This window comes from Dermochelys coriacea, chromosome 3 (genome assembly GCF_009764565.3).
Source record: "Dermochelys coriacea isolate rDerCor1 chromosome 3, rDerCor1.pri.v4, whole genome shotgun sequence".
In the NCBI taxonomy this organism is placed as follows: Eukaryota; Metazoa; Chordata; order Testudines; family Dermochelyidae; genus Dermochelys; species Dermochelys coriacea.
In genome coordinates this window covers 144,597,080-144,619,599 of record NC_050070.1, presented here as the reverse complement: position 1 = coordinate 144,619,599, position 22,520 = coordinate 144,597,080, and the positions used below count along the sequence as shown (strand labels likewise).

At 42.8% G+C, this 22,520-nt stretch overlaps 1 protein-coding gene across 9 annotated transcripts in view; it reads right to left on the bottom strand.

The window, feature by feature from the left end:
* Positions 1-22,520, bottom strand: part of SPAST (spastin) — a 74,570-nt gene that overhangs the window by 28,144 nt on the left and 23,906 nt on the right. For 8 of the 9 annotated variants that reach the window (XM_043512285.1, XM_043512287.1, XM_038396256.2 and 5 more), the window contains 6 exons: positions 22,192-22,285; positions 11,482-11,556; positions 8,345-8,416; positions 7,687-7,762; positions 6,950-7,041; positions 4,948-5,027 (listed from right to left, as the gene is read on the bottom strand). In XM_043512285.1, coding sequence (XP_043368220.1) covers positions 4,948-5,027; positions 6,950-7,041; positions 7,687-7,762; positions 8,345-8,416; positions 11,482-11,556; positions 22,192-22,285 — 489 coding nt within the window. The remainder of the gene's footprint in view (positions 1-4,947; positions 5,028-6,949; positions 7,042-7,686; positions 7,763-8,344; positions 8,417-11,481; positions 11,557-22,191; positions 22,286-22,520) is intronic. The other variant, XM_043512286.1, reaches the window with a different exon arrangement.

Genomic DNA, 22,520 nt, shown 5'->3' with positions numbered 1-22,520 from the left:
CTGCCTCCCAGACCCACCAGGCGGAGAAGGGACCTCTGGTGAGTGTACCTTTTAAAAATACGATAAAAGGTTTAAAAGCCAGCATGTTTAATGATTAATTTGCCCTGGCATTCGTGGCTCTCCTGGATGTACTCCCAAAGCCTTTGCAAAAGGTTTCTGGGGAGGGCAGCCTTATTCCATCCACCATGGTAGGACACTTTACCACTCCAGGACAGTAGCACGTACTTGGGAATCGTTGTAGAACGAAGCATTGCAGTGTATGTTTGCTGGCATTCAAACAACATCCATTCTTTATCTCCGTTATCCTCAGGAGAGTGATATCATTCATGGTCACCTGGTTGAAATAGGGCGCTTTTCTTAAGGGGACATTCAGAGGTGCCCATTCCTGCTGGGCTGTTTGCCTACGGCTGAACAGAAATGTTCCCCACTGTTAGCCATGTGGTGGGGGGAGGCAAAATGCGACCTTATAACAAAAGCACATGTGCTATGTATGTAACGTTAACAGCAAGGTTTACCGTGAAAGAGAGTGTACCCATTGTTCTATAAAAACGTGTCTTTTTAAATACCACTGTCCCTTTTCTTTTTCCTCCACCAGCTGCATGTGTTTCAAGGATCACAGGATCTTCTCCTTCCCAGAGGCTAGCGAAGATTAGAAGGCGAAAAAAAAACACACTTGCGATGAAATGTTCTCTGAGCTCATGCTGTCCTCCCACACTGACAGAGCACAGACGAATGCATGGAGGCAGACAATGTCAGAGTGCAGAAAAGCACAAAATGACCGGGAGGAGAGGTGGCGGGCTGAAGAGAGGGCTGAAGCTGAAAGGTGGCAGCAGAGTGATGAGAGGAGGCAGGATGCAATGCTGAGGCTGCTGGAGGATCAAACTAATATGCTCCAGCGTATGACTGAGTTGCAAGAAAGGCAGCATGAGCACAGACTGCCGCTACAGCCCCTGTGTAACCAACCGCCCTCCTCCCCAAGTTCCATAGCCTCCTCACCCAGATGCCCAAGAACGCAGTGGGGGGACCTCCGGCCACCCAGCCACTCCACCCCAGAGGATTGCCCAAGTAACAGAAGGCTGGCATTCAATACATTTTAAACTTTTAAAGTGCTGTGTGGCCTTGTCCTTCCCTCCTCCACCACCCCTCCTGGGCCACCTTGGTAATTATCCCCCTATATGTGTGATGAATTAAGAAGGAATGCATGAATGTGAAGCAACAATGACTTTAATGCCTCTGCAAGCGGTGATCAAAGGAAGGTGGGGAGGGTGGTTAGCTTACAGGGAAGTAGAGTGAACCAAGGGGCTGGGGATTTCATCAAGGAGAAACAAACAGAACTTTCACACCGTAGCCTGGCCAGTCATGAAACTGGGTTTCAAAGCTTCTCTGATGCGCACCGCACCCTTCTGTGCTCTAACCGCCCTGGTGTTTGGCTGTGCATAACCAGCAGCCAGGCGATTTGCCTCAAACTCCCACCCCGCCATAAACGTCTCCCCCTTACTCACAGATATTGTGGAGCGCACAGCAAGCAGTAATAACAGTGGGAATATTGATTTCGCTGAGGTCTAATTGAGTCAGTAAACTGCGCCAGTGCGCTTTTAAATGTCCAAATGCACATTCTACCACCATTCTGCACTTGCTCAGCCTGTAGTTGAAAGCTCCTGACTACTCTCCAGGCTGCCTATGTATGGCTTCATGAGCCATGGCATTAAGGGGTAGGCTGGGTCCCCAGGGATAACTATAGACATTTCAACATCCCCAACGGTTATTTTCTGGTCTGGGAAGAAAGTCCCTTCCTGCAGCTTTTGAAAAAGACCAGAGTTCCTGAAGATGCGAGCGGCATGTACCTTTCCCAGCCATCCCATCTTTATGTTGGTGAAACGTCCCTTGTGATCCGCCAGTGCTTGCAGTACTATTGAAAAGTACCCCTTGTGGTTTATGTACTCGCTGGCTTGGTGCTCCGGTGCCAAGATATGGATATGGGTTCCGTCTATGGCCCCACCACAGTTAGGGAATCCCATTGCAGCAAAGCCATCCACTATGACCTGCACATTTCCCAGGGTCACTACCCTTGATATCAGCAGATCTTCGATTGCGTTGCCTACTTGCATCATAGCAGCCTCCACAGTAGATTTGCCCACTCCAAATTGATTCCCGACTGACTGGTAGCAGTCTGCATTGCAAGCTTCCACAGGGCTATTGCCACTCGCTTCTCAACTGTGAGGGCTGCTCTCATCTTGGTATTCTTGCACCTCAGGGCAGGGGAAAGCAAGTCATAAAGTTCCATGAAAGTGCCCTTCGGCACACGAAAGTTTCGCAGCCACTGGAAATCGTCCCAGACCTGCAACACTATGTGGTCCTACCAGTATGTGCTTGTTTCCCGAGCCCAAAATCGGCGTTCCACCGCATGAACCTGCCCCATTAGCACCACGATGCCCACATTGCCAGGGCACGTGCTTTGAGAGAAGTCTGTGTCCATGTACTCATCACTTTCGTCACCGCGCTGATGTCGCCTATTCACCCGGTTTCGCTTTGCCAGGTTCTGGTGCTGCATATACTGCTGGATAATGCGTGTGGTGTTTAATGTGCTCCTAATTGCTAAAGTGATCTGAGCGGGCTCCATGCTTGCCATGGTATGGCGTCTGCACTGAAAAAAGGCGCGGAACGATTGTCTGCTGTTGCCCTGACGGAGGGAGGGGCGACTGACGACATGGCTTACAGGGCTGGCTTACAGGGAATTAAAATCAACAAAGGGGGTGGCTTTGCGAGAAACTGAATGGCCACCTCAAGGATAGAACTCAAAATTGGGTTTAGCTGGCTGTTGATTTCACAGAGGGAGGGAGGAGAAAATGAATACAAAACAAATCTGGTCTATCTCTTGTTTTGAGCCACTTCATCTATCTTTATACATCTTGCTGGCAGCAGACTGTGCAGTACGACCACTAGCCATCGTCACCTCCTGGGTGCTCGGCAGAAGACGGTGCAGTATGACTACTGGCCATCGTCTTCTGCTGGCTGCAAATTAAAAGACAGACAGTGCACTGCCGGTAGGACTCAATTGCCATGAGACGAAACCAGGGAAATGACCTGGCTGAGTCACTCCCATGTTTGCCCAGGCACCCGGTTAAAAGAGCACCCAGGACTACGTCGATAATGGCTACCAGTCATACTGCACTATCTGCTGCCAAAAGGCAATAAACTGCTGCTGTGTAGTAATGCAGTACCACGTCTGCCAGCACCCAGGAGACATACGGTGACGGTTAGCTGAGCGGACTCCATGCTTGCCGTGGTACGGCGTCTGCACAGGTAACTCAAGAAAAAAGGTGCAAAATGATTGTCTGCCCTTGCTTTTACGGAGGGAGGGAGGGAACGGGGGCCTGACGATATGTACCCAGAACTACCCGCGACAATGTTTTAGCCCAATCAGGCACTGAGATTTCTACGCAGAATTCAAATGGGCGGTGGAGACTGCAGGAACTGTGGGATAGCTACCCACAGTGCAAAGCTCCAGAAGTCAACGGTTGCCTCGGTACTGTGGACACACTCCGCCGACTACATGCACTTAGAGCATGTGTGTGGGGGGACACACACTCAACTGTATAAAAACGCTTTCTACAAAACCGACTTCTATAAATTCGACCTAATTTCGTAGTGTAGACATACCCTTTGAAAATGTTGAGGAATGTAATTCATGTTAAAAGTAATCTGTAGGGAGCCATGACGTCAAATCCGCATTCCTCAGCCTAGCATAAGAGAGGTGTAAGTGGGAGATGCCATGCTACAAAGCAGAGGTTCTCAAACTGTGGTCCACAGACCACCAGTGGTCTGCAAGCTCTAGTCAGATGGTCCACAGATAGTTCCCTCTAAGGTGCGTGCCTAGGCAGCCGCACACAAGAGCATGAAGTGCCACCCACCTAATTAGTGGAGCCGCACAGGCATGGCTCCACTAATTAGGTGCCTGGACCCTGGAGAAGATGCACATGTAAGGTGAGGTGGTGGACTTGGGGGGAAAAACCAGGGTAGGTGGAAGGGGGCAGTGGGGTGAGAAGAGGGAGTGCGGGGGAATTTGGGATGTGCAGGGCTGTGGCGGCCAGAGAAAGGGGTGACTTCCCCATCTCCCGGGCTGCGGCTGCCGGGGACAGACAGCCCTCCTTCCCAGCCCCAGCTCTACGGCAGGGGAGAGATGCCGCCCCCCTTGCCCCATCTCCTTCCCAGCCCCAGCTCGGGGGCTGCCGCAGTGTGGGAGAGAGGGAACATCCATTGCATTAGAAAGGTAAGACTATGGATATTAAAATACGAGTTGTATGCTTTTATTTGTAGAACAAAAATTTTTAAATTATTAAGGTGTTTTTTTTTTTTATATATATAGTGCTTTTACCCAAAGTGCTTTACAATAGTTAGCTAATGGTACAAACATTTGGAAAGATCGTTAAGTGGTCTGCCAAGACCCTCAGCAATTTTCAAGTGGTCCGTCAAAAGAAAAAAGTTTGAGAACTACTGTTAAAGGATTCTTAAGAATCTGAAACGAGGCCTCCAAGGTCCTATAGCTATTGAGGATACCATGCCTCCAATGTCCAAAAGAGAAATTCAGTGCTGCTTCTTTGAAGAAGGGTCTATTGAAAAGACTTACCCCTCAGTTTATCCTTCGGCTCAAAGAATGGAACAGATGAGTGACATGAAAGGATCTGAAAGAGTACCCGTTTAAGACCATTCCAAGCTGATGGCACTAAAGGCACAACTCACTCAAAAGGGAATGGTGCGACACTTCTTTAAAATAAGCATTGAGTATTTTGTTACTATTTACCACTCAACTCTATTAAATTATAGTCTAATACAATTTGAAAAGTGCAAGATACTTAAACTGAAGTGAAACTTAAATTAGTTCTTGTTATAAAATACAAGTGCAACTGTGTCCGCGAATATACATTAAAAGGGGCATAATTTAGGTACCTGAGAACAGCATCATCCAGCTCCTGTGGCCTGTTAGTTGCCCCCATTACAAGTATTCTGTCCTCTCCAGAAGATTGTACCTATAATGTTGTAAAGCAAGAGCAACGTAAATTAAAAACTTAGAAACAATGCAATAAACTGTAAAAAACTGAAGTATACTGACTGGATGTTGATACTAAATGCTTATGTTTGTGTGTGTGTTGGCTTTATGTTATCCACAGAATTTTCTGCCTAGCTTGTGGTTTAAAAAAAAACCCACCACCAATATATTTACACTCCATCTCAGTTTTCCATAGCAGCATCTGGTGTCCAAAATAAGTGCCATGACTAGGACTAGCAATTAGAACATATAGTCTTGGAGAATTTTGATATTGTGAGTGCTCAAAGTTAAAAAGTAAACAGGCTTACTTTACTATTTTAAACAAAGTCAATTTTACTGCCACTCAGAGCAGTGAAACTACACTGAAACGTATAGAAAAGAGAAAAATTGAAGTTCCTGAGTTTTAGACCTATATTTCTATAATAGATCAGACCAATGATCAATCTAGTCTAGCATCCTGACTGACAGTGGCCAGTGCCAAATATTTCAAAGGAAGGTGCAAGAAAAAGTAAGTAGATAATTCTGCAATAGCCTACCCACAGAGAAAGTTTCTCCCACGTCCCTCAGTTATGGGGTTGATTTTTGACATGAAGCATGAAGGTTCATATCCCTTCCAAAAAAAAATTTATTTTTTTTTAAAAATCTACCTAACTAGAGATGTTTCAATTATCCATATGGCTGTCTGGTTCCCTTTTACAATCCTGCGAAGCTCTTGGCCTCAATAATATCTGATGGCAATGAATTCCACAAGAACATTATGTGAAAGAGTACTTCCTTTTAGAAGTTTTAAATTTGCTGCCTTTTAATTTTGTTTAATATTCCCTTATTTTTGTATTATAAAAGGATAAATGGGAGAACTCTGTCTTCTCCATACCATTAATCACCTTACATACCTCTAAACTAAAAAAAAAAAAAAAAAAAAAAGTGTCCAAACCTTTTCCAGCCATATTTATATGGAAGTTTTTCCCCATGCTTTTAATCATTTTCACTGTTTGTCTCTGAACCACTCTGTTTCTGCTATGTTGTTGAGACAGAGGATTACAAATAAACTCGTACTCCACTGCAGGGTTTGCCATTATTTATATCAATGACATTCTAGTTTTTATTGGTTTTCCATCTCAATGACAATTTGTCTCAGTGTAAGGAATGAAACCAACATTCTTTATGTGTGCTGCATTTTTCAGCATAATCTTGGTTTGCAGTTTTCCACAATCCAAATTAATATTTACTAAACGTATAATACCCAGAAAACAAGCCTCCTTATAACAGTTCATGGTTGTATATATCAAAAATCTAAATGAATGATTAGCTAGAAGCCTCCCTTTTCCTCCAAGTCCCACATTTCCAAAAGCTCAGACTCCATTAGGAGGGAAAGACACACCCTTGAACAGCAAAAAGGCAGTAGTTATATAATCCTTTTTCACCATGACTATTTCTAGAGATGCACGCTATATAAGTGGGGTATAGGTCTGACATTGAACCTGAATGTCTCCTCCAACTGCTTAAACTCTCATCAACCCACAACAGCAGTGCTGGGTTCTTCCTCCTGCCCAAGAAATGAATTCCTTCCCTCATAGCTTCTCTGCCTTACTCCCACCTCTTACCCCTCTTCTCTTCCCCAGCCATGCAATACTAGAGTCCACCCACAGCTCCTCCCCAGGTGTCTATCACCATCCTCCCTGCTCAGAGACTGAACTCTCCATGGTGCTCCAGTTCTTTACTGGGGAAAAAGGTAGAAGATGTTTGCTAAGAAGTATTTTTATTGCTGTTCAAGGAAATAAAGGACAGGATATTTAATTGGTGGAGCTTAACCCCATTAGCGTATCATTAGCAGCTTTCATTGGCCCCCATCATTGTATTAACCAACTTAACAACCAACAATACTGTAATATTGATACTTACGCCATCAAATTCTATTAAAAATTCTGTTTTTAGACGCCTACTAGCATCATGTTCACCTTCTCTTCTTTCGCATAAAAGGCTATCAACTTCATCTAAAAAGAAAAAAAAGTCTTAGTTTTAAAGTTTCAGCCAGTGAGATAGCTAAATATCAAGGTTTTAATTAAATTTTACTAGTGTGGGGCTCCAATAAGAGATCTTTATTCTTCAGGAGGCAGACAAACTTTGCCAAAGTTAAAAAAAAAATATCTGTACAGGTGTTAAAAGTGCAAGGCCCAGTGGCATCAATAAAGCATCACTGATTTGACATCTGACAGGACAGGAATTTTGTCTATATTGTCATCTGTGGGTAATAAACTCCCAGTTTCCAACTAGGATGAGAAAATAAATGCAAAACATTTTCATAGCTCTATATTGCAGGTCATATATAAAAATGCACTAAAATAGAATCTTTGCATGCAAGGTTATCATAGGACAATTCTTTTGTTAGTTAAGCTTTTCCTAGATTACTGGATACTAGGGCAGAATGTGGAACACGCTCAAGTGAAACATGCTCCCCAAATTAAGGAGCAAGTAATCACTGATGCAGAGAGATCCCCTTATCTTAAGTCATGTCTTGCATTATTACTGGGACAAGTGAGCCTCAAATAGAGAGCACTTTAAACTAGTTTTTTAGTTTAAAAAATATATTTTGCAAAAATATATACACAGATCTTACTAGCCAAATATTAAGGTCTTACCTATAAAAATTATAGACGGCTGAAGTTCTCTGGCTACTGCAAAAAGAGCACGCACCAGTTTCTCTCCCTCACCTACCTAAACAGGTCAAGTATTTTTCAAAACAAATATTACAAGTCAATAAGTAACTGTTCACGAACACAAGCTTTGCATGAACCATTCCCATACCTTGGATAAGCAACCCACTAATTCAGCACTAAGTGGTGAAACACCCTGCCTTTTTCCACACACAAAAATATGAAAATTTCACCAATATTTCCAGCCAGAATCATTAAAGGAGCATAAGGGAATTAGGTGCCTAAATCACAATGAAATTCAGAGCAAGTTGGGCTCTCTTGAAAATCAGCGCTTTTATACTTAAAAATATTTCCACGGGAGTGCAGGAGTTTGCTCAATAATGAAGACTCAATTTCTGAAACTGCTATTTTGTGTTTGTTAGTATCAAATACACTTTTCAGTATAATGCATTATCTAGTGTGCTGACATGTGGAGGATTTTGACTTAAGGAGGTTAGTGGACGAAGGCAGCACCCTCCCATGGCACAGGATATCCCCCTCATACTCAAAAATATCAACGTATTAGCCCTACAAGTCTGTCAGACAGTCAAGAGCCTAATGTATTACCATTAAGAAACCAAAACCATTAGCAACTATTACTTACATATTTTGAAGTTAGGCTTGCAGCACTTATGTTAAAGAAGGTTGCATTTGATTCTGCAGCAACTGCTTTGGCCTGAAAAACAGTAAATCTCTTATTAACAGTAGGCAAGTTTAGGATTTAGAATAAATTTAACACGACAATAAGTATAGTGTATGAAGAAAAATAGAATATGATGTAACATAACTTTAGCTAAATCTGGATCTTGTATAAGATATAAAAGTCAGCATGCCTCATGAACAATTTGACAGGTTTCAGAGTAGCAGAGGTGTTGGTCTGTATTCGCAAAAAGAAAAAGGAGTACGTGTGGCACCTTAGAGACTAACAAATTTATTCGAGCATAAGCTTTCGTGAGTGCATCCGATGAAGTGAGCTGTAGCTCACGAAAGCTTATGCGCAAATAAATTTGTTAGTCTCTAAGGTGCCACTAGTACTCCTTTTCTTTTCATGAACAATCTGTGAATCTCTGCTAAGTCTGTTAAGTAGGCATAACTACTACTAGAGAAACTTGATAGTTTAGGTCATTCAGGTATCAGTTGCTTAAATTGGTACTATTCCTAGAGAATTAGGATGGTCTTTGCCCAGTTTCTTCAAGGAGGTTATAACATAAAACTTTAACCAGATGATTCAGTAACTAAAACTAAACTAGTGCATATACTTTAAGGCAGTGATCTCCAACCTTTTTAAGCACAAGATCACTTTTCCAATTTAAGTGCAACCCAGGATCTATCACACAAACCCAAACACCCTTACCCTACCCCTACCCCTTACCCGAGGCCCTGCACTGCTCACTCTATCACCCCAGAAGCTCTGGGTTGGGGCAGAGGGGTTAGGAGTGTGGGAGGGGCTCCAGGTTGATCATGGGGCAGGGGATTGGTGTGCAGGAGGAGGTTTGGGCTCTATGAGGGAGTTTGGGTGTAGGAGGGGGCTCAGGACTGGGCCAAGAGTTGGGGTGCAGGAGGCTGGCTCCGGGAGGGGGCTCAGGGCTTGGGCAGCAAGTTAGGATGCAGGGTGTGGGCTCTGTGAGCAGGCTGGGGCAGGGGCTTGAGGTGCAGGAGGGTGTGTGGGGTGCAGGCTCTGGGAGGATCAGGGCTGGGGGATGGAGTGCAGGGCAGGGGTTTGGGCTCCAGCCAGGTGTCACTTAACTCACGCAGCTTCCAGGGAGCAGTGCAGTGGGGCTAAGGCAGGCTCCCTTCCTGCCCTGGTCCCACACTGCTCCCAGAAGCGGCCGGCATGTCCAACAGCAGCTCTTGGGTGCAGGGGGAGCGGGGAAGAAAAGGAGTGGGGCAAGGGGTCTCTACACACAGCCCTCACCTGCAGGCACTGCCCTCACAGCTCCCATTGGCCAGGAATGGAGAACCGCAGCTAAAGGGAGCTGCAGGGTCAGTGCCTGCAGGCAAGGGCAACATGCAGAGCCCCCTTGCCCCTCCCCACCAGGTGTGGAGCCAGGGCAGGCAGGGAGCCTGCCTTAGCTCTGCTGTGCCACCACACCGTTAGTGGCCAATCTCACGGTTTGGCTGCAGAAGAGTTGGCAACCCTAAACTGAAACTGACTATCAGAAGCTCCACAATTGACCAGTTGATCGCAATCTACCAGTTGGTGATCACTGCACTAAAGGTATACACCGAGTCCTACTTAGAGGAATTTTGTTGTGACAGTTTCTGAAATGCCTAGATGCACAAGTTGATGCACTACAAGCATGCATCAACTCTTGTGTCCTGAATGAACCACAAGTCACTCTACTCAACAGAATAGGAAGAAATTTTAGTCAGGCAAAGTTGTCATCTATGGAGTTTGGGTTTCTCTGAAGCATCTACACAGACCACTTTTGGATAGGTGCTAGTTGTACAAGTGATCTAATCCACCATTGCAATTCACATCCATTATACTTAGAAAATATACTAGAAAAAAAAAGTGCAATTGTCATGACTGTACTTGATTAAAATGTAAAGGCTAAATCGAGTTAGATACCAATATATTTAATTTTGTAACTCATTTGCTATATTAGTTGGATGATTAGTTTCACTAATTTAGTTTAATTATTTTTCTCTCACCTATGTAGCAAGAGAAGCAATCTTCAGAGGAAAACTGGGAAGGGGAGAAAAGCCACTTCCCTTACTGTGAACTTCCACTGAGAAGGGGTGGGGGAGGGAAGAACCTTCCTCCCTTTCTATCAGTTGTACTCTCATCATACAGGGATAAAAGGAAGACTTATGACCAGGAAACTGGAGTATTACACCTGATCAGTACAGAGCCAGTCTCTGTAGGTTTTATTCCATGGAATGCATCAGTCAAATATTGAGGTAGAGGTTGAGAATTCATTTTTATATATAAATTTTAAAATTTAGTTCAGTGGCCAATTGAATATTATGCTTAGCAGACTGCCTCATTCTTATGCATACAAAAATATTACAGACTACATTCATTTTAAAAAGTAAATTTAGGATCGTAAGATGCAAGTTATATATTTTAATCTTTATTTTAAAATATATTTTTGTATACTAAAATTATGTTCTATGTTTATAATAGAGTAGGGGTTTTTTGTTTTTTTTTTTAAAAACAGATTATATAAAATTAAATAATTATGTGCGATATCTCATGGTAGAAAGTTTTAATAGGTATAGTCCAGTAGGACAGCATTGCTTCTAAGTACTGGCCATTTAAATCAACCTTTCACTTGTGTAACAGTGTTAAATTACAGTCTTAAAAAAAATCTGAAACATCAGAAAATTCAGAAGTAAAGATTCCACATTTGTTAGCTCAGCCACGTTGCATATGCAGGAAATGTAACAGAGAGTATACAGTTTATGTCAGACAATAATATCCACCAAATATATTTCCCAATCTCGTTCATTGCATACCATTCAGCCCCTGCACTGAATGAGTTAAGTCATTCAGTACACAAATTCTCACTTTCTTCAGTGAAAGGAATTGCTTAGAAAGAAATTAGTTACTTGTAAACAGAAGCCATCTACTAAATAAAAATATAGAATTGTTACTAAATAGCACTGGATCATAACAGCACAATTTAGGAGATCCCTGTGGAGGATTTCTCAATTTCATAGGACAAGAAAAGCAACAATTCCTGAGAACAGCTTGTATCTAGAGTTCCACCAAATAAGATGCAATAATTTTCTCACCAGCATAGTCTTCCCATTTCCTGGTGGGCCAAACAGCAATAATCCACGTGGAGGAGCTCTAAGTCCTGTAAATAACTGAGAGAGATACTGCATTAGAGTAAACGTCTTGGCAGGGTTACAAATATTGCAACTAAGCATGAGATTCTATTAAAAAAAAACAGTAGTTTTCTAGAATATTGCGTTTTAGTTCCTTAAAACTAGAGCTGCATTTTCCATAATGAAACATACTGTACTCAGTAAAATATTTCAGGGCTCACTACAATCCTGAAGACACCATAAAGACATCCTTTCTTAAAAGATAGAGACTTAATGGCGACCACCACAAAAATTACAAAAAGGTATTGAAAAAGTTAAGCCAAAGTACAATTGTGCTTTGGAAATATAAAAACAAAAATGTAGAAATACTGACAGCAGAAGAGACATTCACAGCATTGCTGAAAACTAATTGAAGCAAAAATTATGTTTTAGCACAAATATGAAATTTAAACAGATGAAAGGGAGGAATTGGCAAAAAAGGTGTACAATTATGCAACCAGGACCGATATTGCATACAACATCTTCCAGTTCTTAAGACTCTCCAACAGTAAGGTTACCTAGAAAGTCTGAACACCAAAATAATCTGAAAGCACTATATTCTGTTACAGCCTTAAAGCTATGGCCCTACCAAATTCATGGCCCCGAAAAATGAGACACGGACCATGAAATCTGGTCTCCCCCTTGAAATCTGGCCAGGGGTGAAAGTAATTTAAAACGATTTACTGGTACGCTGGAGTCCTGAGCTGGGGCAGGGCCTCACCAGATGAGGTGGGGCCTTTAAAGATTTAAAGGCCGCAGGGCTCTGGCTGCAGCTGGGAGCCCCAGGGCTCAGGGGCAATTTAAAGGACCCAGGGCTCCAGCCACTGCTACTGCAGCGGTGCTCTGGGCCCTTTAGGGCACCGCCTGAGCCCCGCTGCCGAAGTCCCAGGGTAGCGGCTGCAGGGCTCAGGTGGCGCTTTAAAGGGCCCAAGACTCCAGCTGCAGCAAGAGCCTTTTAAATCGCTAACTTGGGGAAGCCGGTTCGTACCAGCTTACTTTCATCTCTGAATCTGGCTATGGTAGCGGGGCCGTAGTATTCCCACCCTTATTTCTGCAATGCCTTAAGAGCTGGGTGGCCAGAGAACAGCCGTTACTGGCCAGGCACCCAGCTCTGAAGGCAGCTCCTCTGTCAGAAGCAGTGCAGAAATGAGGGTGGCATGGTATGGGTGAGGGAGTCATTTTTGGGGGGGGCAGAGCCAGCCTTATGAGTGGGTAACCTGGGCTACCACCCAGGGCGCTGTGGTCTGAGGGGGATGGGGCATGACACCATGGTCACCTTCCAACACACACACCCACCCACGGCCCCTTTAACTCCTGAGTGCTGGGCCTGCAGCTGGTGGGGCAGGCCAAGGCTTGGGGCACCTTGGCCAGGGGCTCCTACCGTGCACCAGACTCCAGCTACTAGTCCTGGCCAGGTTGGGGAGGGACAGGACTTTGTCTTCCCCTGCATGGGCTGCTTCTGGGGCTGGGTCACACCCACCTCTGGGAACCTCCCCTGACTGCAGGAAGCTCCACTGCTGCTGGCTGAGAAACCAGCTCTGAAGGCAGTGCTGCTACCAGCAAGCAGTCTAGAAGTAAGGGTGGCAATACCGTGACCCCCTAAAATGGCTTTGCAACCTCACCCACCCCAACCTCCTTTTGGGTTGGGACCCAAAAACACCGTGAAATTTCCGATTTAAGTATCTGAAACTGTTAAATTTAAGATTTTAAAATCCTATGACCCTGAATTTGGTAGGGCCCAATTTAAAATCCTTCCAGTGAAACAAAGTAGCAATTTAGAGATTCAATAATTATTGAAATTCCTATAAATTTGTATTGACCCTTAAAACTAAGAACAACTTCCCTAATTTACACTGACTAAGCTATTTTGCCCCTGGTTAAGGAGAAAAGAAACTACATACTTTGGATTTCTTGTGCTATATTCAAGCTTGCAGAAATTAGTAGTTTTAAACACGGTTAACCAGTATTCTCTGGTTGAGTTTAAGCCAGGCATAGTTAGAGATTCTGTGCTGCTGGGGGAGCTGTAGCCTACAACCTATGAGGTACTGCCATCCTCCCCAACGTGGTTCAAGAGTGGGAGGCAGGGATGTAAAGTTGGGCCTACTGACTGGGATATTAACACCTCCAGAGGGAGGGCAAGATGCTGGTTTCTCAAATGAGCATTTAAGAAGAAAGTTTCAAGGTCTTGGTTGTGCGTAGATGGGTTAGAGTGAAGCAAGTGAGTGGAAAGAAAGGAAATTTGTGTATGAAGTCATGGATGAAAACAAAGAAGGGACTGGTATTAGAGAAGCAAAGGATAAGACTCAAATGTTGTCTAGACAGTGTCAGAAAAGCACGTCACAGGGGCATAATTTGTAAAGTGCGCTACCATGCTGTGCTCTAAACAGGGTGAAAGTAACTTAAAGGACTTGCAGGTACTCCACAGTCCTGTGAAGGTGAAGGGGCCTCAACCAGAAGGGGAATGGCCTCAATTGGAAGAGGTGGGACCTTTAGAGCCCCAGGCCCTTTAAATAGAGATTTAAAGGGCCCCGGGCTCCAGCGACTGTAGTGGCAGCTAGGAGCCCCAGGCCCTTTAAATCACTGCCAGAGCTACCAGCTGCACAGACAGCTAGGAGCCCCAGGGCTCAGGGTCCATTTAAAGGGCCTGGGGCTCCCAGCTGCCGCTACCACAGCAGAGCCTCAGGCCCTTTAAATTGCCGACGGAGCCCCGGGGGACCCAGCTGCTGCCACGACCGTGGGGCTCTGGACGCCGCTACCACTCCGGGCCCTTTAAATTGCCACCAGAGCCCCTGCTGCCAGAGCCAGCCAAGATTTAAAGGGCCCGTGGAGGTAGCGGCGGCCAGAGCCCCAGGCCCTTTAAATCGCCATCCAACCCCTGCTGCTGAAGCCCTGGGATAGCGGTGGTGGGGCTCCAGCGGTGATTTAAAGGGCCAGGGGCTCCCAGCCGCCGCTACCGCAGCAGAGCCCCAGGCCCTTTAAAATTGCCGCTGGAGCCCTGGAAATCCCGGCCACCTCTGCTACGTGGGGGCTCCAGCAGCAATTTAAAGAGCCCAGGGCTCCAGCTGCTGCTGGGAGCCCCAGGCCCTTTAAATTGCCGCCTCAGGAAGCCGGTCCGGTATGGTGTACCAGCTTACTTTCACTCTGGCTCTAAGTGCCCTGTGAAGACCCTGCTAGGTACCTAGTTTGTGTTTACATTTACATCAGTGAAAACTAGTTACCATTCAGAACACACCAGCATAGTCTACATGGGGCAGTTGGAGCACAACAATATGTTAGAATGCTCTGCAAATGACACCCCTCTGGAGCCCTTTGCTATGCTATAGACAAGCCCAAAACAGAATAAGGAAGTGGAGGGGAGGACAAAATGGGAAAGAGTTCAAGAAACAGAGGGATAAGCAAGGTCAGGCAACCCAAGAATGGGAGACTAGAAAAAACTGGAAAACAGACCAAAGAATAAAAGGTTAAGAAAGATCCTAACAGTCATTGGTCACAAACATGAAAAGCTACCTCAGGCTACATTTACACTGAATTTCAGGAAATGCCCCCTCTATAGATCTAACATCAGCTCTTCCTCTAGTGGGAGTGCTAGTGTAGATGAACTGCAGGTATTTTACCAGCATATTTAAACCGTCTGCTCAAAATTAAAAAAAATGCTAGCAGCCAGCCAAAAATGCTTACCATTTCCTCTGTTGCTAGCACTGGTAAAGCTGTACCTATGTTACAACAGTGGGGGGTGGAGATGGGGAAATGTGTGTGTGTGGGGGGGGGCAATTCTCAGTGTAGACAGGGCACCAACAACATGGAGAAGCAGAGGAGAGGTAGAGAAGGACTTAATTTAATACAACAAAAAAGAAAGTTGAGAGGGGAGGTCAGTGGTATTATTTCTTAACATTACTTTGAAGACAACCATTAATTCAGAAAACACATAAAACCTTAAGCACACCGAGCTTCCTCTCCTGAACAAGCTGTGCTGAACAACTCGCTATTAGCGTTTTGTACCAGCCACCAATACTGCTCTTTTCTCACCTGCCACCCCTATTAAAAGTTAGTTCAGTAGGTGGGTCTACAGTTCCTGTACTTGCAAATCAAACCCAGTTCACTCCCATTTTCAGCATGTATTTTTTAAATAAGAAAAAAAGGAAAAAAAATCATATGATCTGAATAATCTTGTCATCTAAAACAGATTATAAATCAACAAAACAAAAAAGAGATACTACCCATTGTGGGAAAGGGCAGACAAAACCTTAGCTAACAGAATCAGACAAAGAACAAATGCTGCCAGAAACATCCTCAGCGTCCGTCAGTCATAGAATTGAAAGATATTTGCAAGAATCTGAAACCTTGCCAACATGAAAGTCACCAAAATGAATCATTTCCTTTCTAAAGTCAACAAAATATAGAACTAGTAAAAGCACAGACTATTTCTTTAAACACAAATGATGACCACCAATGTTTTAATAAAAATCGTTCCGTTCTATATTTGAAATACAAGGTCTGCATTTCGCACTTTGAAGGAGACATAAGAATCAGTGCATCCTCCCCATTTCATTTGAGGAGAAAACAAAATTGTAGCTCATGGGAAACCACTATTTAAGTTCTCCCCCCCCAAAAAAAAAAAAAAAAAAATCTACCCAAGATCCTCCACTAAAGGAAAGGAAAGCTCTGCTACTCCAAATGTAAAAAACAAATAGAGAAAACATTTACAGAAATAAAGAAACTATAGGTTTTAGAGTAGCAGCCGTGTTAGTCTGTATTCGCAAAAAGAAAAGGAGTACTTGTGGCACCTTAGAAACTAAAATTTATTTGAGCATAAGCTTTCGTGAGCTACAGCTCACTTCATCGGATGAAGTGAGCTGTAGCTCATGAAAGCTTATGCTCAAATAAATTTGCTTCTCTGTAAGGTGCCACAAGTACTCCTTTTCTTTTTAAAGAAACTATAGAGAGTCTCACATCACAGCAGTAGTAGTATAGGGTCCAATCATTACTTTATTTTCAGAATAAGGGTTGTTCCTTCATGTCCAACCCAGATTGCAGAGTGGAGTCTGCTGGAGCTGGAGTAACATCCCGGCACATGCCACAGTGATAGCTCTCCTTCGTTAGGGAGGCAGCCATTAGTTAGTTTCCAGTACAGTAGAATCTCAGAGTTACAAACACCTTGGGAATGGAAGCTGTTCATAACTCTGAAATGTTTGCAACTCCGAACAAAATGTTACGGTTGTTTTTTCAAAAGTTTACAAACTGAACATTGACTTAATACAGCTTTGAAACTTTACTATGCGGAAGAAAAATACTGCTTTCAACCATCTTAATTTAAATGAAACAAACACAGAGTTTCCTTACCTGGTCAAATCTTTTTTTTTTTTTTTTAAAACCTCCCCTTAAATTTTTTTAGTAATTTATGTTTAAAACACAATACTGTACTGTATTTGCTTTTTGTTGTCTCTGCTGCTGCCTGATTGCATATTTCTGGTTCCAGACAAGGTGTTTGGTCCACCATTCAGTTTGTTACTCTTATATTCGTAACTCTGAGGTTCTAATGTGCTTCATTCAAGTGCCGAGACTAGCCAGCAGTGTCCACCAGTAATGAACAGCAGCAGATGGAAGTGGCCTTTTTTGAGACACTCTTCACTGCTACAAACCTGGCACTACACCACTGCTGCTCTGAATTTCTGGCATTGGCGTAGGCCTCTGGGATTGGCGTAGGCCAGGAGAGTCTAAAACTCCTTACTGGGGCTAATTACCTCAGTCAAGCCTCCCAGAAAGACAGGACTGGCAGGCACAGAAAATATTAGGATGTTCCAATATGAACACGAAGTGGAGGGAGATACATTCTGTTAACAGCTAAGGTGACTGTGGCCTTAACCCTATTTTTCACTGCTACCATGGCCAAAAAGAGAGTTCTTGTCAGCTCCTACCATTAAAAAAAAAAAAAAAAAAAAAAAAAAAAAAAAAAAACACCTTTTAGAATGACTGCAGATAATCTGTTCAATTTCTTATAAAACTCCAAAGAAAATCCTAAAATCCATTCCAAGGCCTCCTAGCATTAAGAACCACCAATTAACCAACCTATTTCATAGACCCTTACTCTCACCCTCTTTTTCACAAGATCTAATTTACCCTCCAAAGACAACTCTAGAAACTCAATCGTTTGTTTGAAATTGCTGTCTTTGTAACAAAATGGCTCACATTGGAGCCTATCTTTTGAAAGACAATGAACAAAGACTTCAAGCACGTACATATGGGTGAGTGCCAAATGGAGAGAGTGCCAAAAACTGTAAATGCCTGGCTGACTCCTCAGCGAATATGGAACCTTCCACTATCCCAGTTCTGCTTTTTAGCCCAATGGCTGCTGCTAGAGAGGGAATGGCTTGAGCCCTCCTCTCCCTACAGCTCTTCTAGTAAAGGCATGTCTTCAATACAGAGTTAACTCAGGAAATTGGCACTCAGGTTAGCCTGGCCCAGGTTTGAGCAGCTAAACTGCAATGCCATATCCAGTTATTGTGTCTTCACTGGTGCTATATTTACCCAAGTATGATGCTAAGACTTTTGGAAGCACAGCCCATCATTGTTTGTGCTGCAGTAAGCTAAACCCCTCTTTCACAGTGACATACTTGTAGGAAGAAAGAAAAGGAGAACTTGTGGCACCTTAGAGACTAACCAATTTATTTGAGCATAAGCTTTTGTGAGCTACAGCTCACTTCATCGGATGCATTCCACCAAATGCATCCGATGAAGTGAGCTGTAGCTCACGAAAGCTTATGCTCAAATAAATTGGTTAGTCTCTAAGGTGCCACAAGTTCTCCTTTTCTTTTTGCAAATACAGACTAACACGGCTTCTACTTCGATACTTGTAGGAGAACTTGTCTGTCCTTCTGGGCACTAAGGGGTAAGTAACAGGAAGACAACCAGAACTCAGATGATTTATTCTGCATCCTCACAGCAAAACTGGTGAGTTACTATCCTGAGTAAAAAACACCACATGAGCTCTAGTTTCTACCCTCAGCCAGGCCCCTTAGCCTGGATTTAAAGCACCAAACTTAAGTGAGAGGCTATTGTGTGTGAATGGGAGGGGACTGGGGCAATGCTTAAGTTAACTCTAGTGAAGACAGAGGATGTTGTAGCTGCAGCTTCATACACAGGTTGGGAAAGGCAAGCAAAAGTTTTGAATCCCATGTCCAAGTCATTTGAAGTCCTCTGAAATTCTCCCCTCCATGCCCTCAAAATAGCCACAAAAATTAAAGCACTGTACACATTCCACCTTTTCACCTCTGCCAGGTATACAACCCCATTCACCCTTGAATACGATAGGCCACTGCTAGACTCCCCCAGGACAGCTATCCACAAATCTGTACCATTTGGACTGATACTCCTCCATCCTAGATTTCTGTTTTAGCTTTTGAGGGTTTTTTTGCTGTCACAATGGTCAAGAAATTCTTAAAAATGGATATCTTAATTATCCTGTTAAAACCTAATATGCTTTCCAAAAGCTATTTAGTTCTTAGTTTGTTACATCATCTAGCACTTTGACACAAATAGGAATACAATCAAAATGGGGGGGGGGGGAAGAAGGGGGAGAGAGGCTTTCTACCTCTACTTAATCTGCCATCTACCATCCCTTTCTAAAAGGAATCTGTTTCACAAGAAATTTCCAACCATTTTTAATCCACATCATTTTTCTCTGCCTGGTCTCAGTCTTCAGTTTATCAAGAACATTCAGTTCTTTTGTCCTTCAAGTGTGATTATTCCATCATTTGTATTCTTAATTTGAGCTATTCATTCGCTTTCCAACTGTGATTTTGGTTGAATTATGTATATTTCATCTGCAGAAACATATGGCACCAATCTACCAAATGCATGGGCCAATTTTTTTTTTTTTTTAAATGCTAGTCCTAATTTATATTCTAATGCATCAAGTCTGATCTTAACAAGTGTGAATTCCTCCCTCAAAGATCAGCAACAATTTACTTAGTCTGTTCTCCTTTTCCATTACCTTCATATACTGACCTCCCCTACCCACTGCAGCCTCTATTCCCTCTCAACTTTGACCACTCTGAATCCTGTGCCAGTATACTAGACAGTGTCACTTACAACAAAACATTTTCACGAACGGAATTCAAGCTTTCCTAACTCTGTGGTTCCTGCATGCCCCTCCAGCTACCATTACAGACTCATCTCCCTTATTTGCTTCTTCTCTCTGCATTCCGCCCAATCACTGGTCAGCTCCTTCCTCTTGCTTTTCTTCCCACTCAGGCCAGTGTTTTTTACCCATTTAATCCATCCGCTATAAAACTACATCCCATCCTCCAGTCATCCTCCATATCAGTCAACTTTCCATTTCCCCCCCTCTCAGTGAGCACAACTTGCAGCTATTCCTCCCTACACCGATCACCAGCATTCCATCTTTGCAGAGCAAATTTTATCTCATTAGTGGATCTCATACCCACTTATTTCATATCATCTTGCCTCCTCATTTCACAACTTTATACTTTGCAAAAATGACCCAACTCTGTTCACAAACATCACTGACAGGCAAACATATTCCCAACCCTTCCCCAGCAACCACTGTCCATTACAGCCCCACTTCTAGTTTACCCCTCAGCAAAACAATGGAGAAAAATGGTTGAAGATACAAATGTTTTGCTCCACTATTTCACTGTTTGCAGCATCTTTGATTGGTTTCTATGTGGCTTTTGCCTGATCCATAGCAATGAAGTCCCCTTTAGGGAGATCAGGCAGTCCTGAGCTCAAACCATGACTCCCTCATATTATTTATCCTCTAACTTCAATACAGTATTTGATACGGTTGATGGCCTGATCCTCTTAGAATGCCTCAAGCCCCCATGCTGCACTGGTGTATCTAGCCACTGCTTGACTGTCTCTGCTGTGTAGTCTGTCTTGGAAGCTAGACCACTTTTGAGTCCTGCAAGATATAACTCTTTGCACAGTTCAGATGCAACTACCACCAATTGTAATGATATAGAGTGCTTTTCAGTCTTTCATTAACACTTTCCTATTCATCCTGAACAGAACACTTTGTTCCACATAAATGCTTTCAAGATATCAGTCATCCTACTTTTCAAGTAAAACACTCAACTGTGTATCTAACTGATTCATCTTCTTGCACCTTCACCTTTTCTCTTTCTTTGTAGAGATACCGTCAGGCAGTTGAGGTCCAAATTCATTTATGAATGCTTACAATATTTTGCTTGAATTTAAACATTCAACAGTAGTTTTCGCATCTCCAATATTGTAGTATCATGATGCTACAAGAACAAGTTAAACCAGTGGTTCTCAACCAAGGGTATGCATACCCCTGGGGGTACCCAGAGGTCTTCCAGGGGTACATCAACTCATCTAGATATCTGTCTAGTTTTAGAACAGGCTACATAAGAAGCACTAGAGAAGTTAGTGCAAACTAAAATTTCATACGGACACTGGCTTGTTTATACTGCTCTATATACTCTATATACTGAAATCTAAATACAATATTTATATTCCAATTGATTTATTTTATAATTATATGGTAAAATGAGAAAGCAAGCAATTTTTCAGTAACTGTGTGCTGTGACACTTCTAGTCTATTTTAGTTATCCAAGCTGAGTGAAATGCAAAAAATCCCAGCATAAGTGGCAAAAACTAGATCAGATTTTAATCTAAGTTTATATTTATACAAGCTTGGATACTACCACCACCAATAGGCACCTGAGATTATTAGAACCAGTCAGTCATTTAAAAATCTAAACAGATAGCATACTCCACGTAAAAAGTGTACACAGATTAGTTATAAAACTTAAAATATACCAAATGGTTTATACTTAAGTCTATCTCAATGCCAGCCTTGACTCCAACCTTAGCTATACATGCCTGGTCAAACACTAAACAAATCTAATTTCTATCTTTTCCAATATACAGACTTCATCTGCCCCAGTTGATACAATACTGAACTGATCACTTCACTCCTTGATAACTACAGCTCCATTTAGCCTCCTAAGTCACTCATATACATAAAACAGTCTGTTTAAAAAAAAGCTTTCACAGTTTACCCATACATACAGTATTACCACATCACTAATTTAAGATTTTTCACTGACTCATCAGTTCATGTCATGCCTTAAAATTTACCTCTGATCTCATTTTCTCCTTCACTTACCTAATTCTGGCCTCCACCACTTATTACATCTGTACACAGTTAGCCCTTTGCTATTGCCACATTGCATTAGTTCTGAAATAGTCTGCTCCCTTGTTAACTTCCCATCATTTTTTCCCAAACTCCAACTATTTCTAGGCTGGTGTTTATTATTACCAACCCTTCATTCTTGCATTTTCAGGACATTTCATACCACTGGTGGTATAAACTGTGAAAGTGCTAGCATAGACAGGGCTACTATTTATCATTCACCTCTCCTCACAGCACATCTAGACAGTCATAAAGCCTCTGAAGACTGTGGAAGTGCTCTAAGAGATTCCACTGCATTAACTCTTCACCTCATTGTAGCATTTCATTATGACTGCTGTATTGCAAAATGTGTATGTACATTTTATAAATTTACTGGCGTCTGTACAATGACATCACTAACATATTTCTTAGATGCTGGAGGTAAGTGACAACTGGATAAAAGTTACTCAATTGCTTACCTCAGGTCTAAGGGAGGGAAGGATAACAATTTCTTGCAGTGCTTGTTTAGCCAGCTCTTGCCCAGCGATATCGTCAAATTTGATAGCTGGCCCACTAACAAAGAAATGGAATATCAATTAGCCTAACAATGGGACACACTTTTTTTTTTTTTTTTTTTTTTTTTTTTTTAACTACAGCTGACTGATTTCATGTATTTAACCATTTTTAAGGAACCAATTTGAAGCTAACTAATTCTTTCTACTGCACATTTTGCTATCTGTAAGCAATTATTCATTCTTAAGACTAGTTAGCTCACTGTCAACATGAAAATAAAATTTCAAAAGATAGT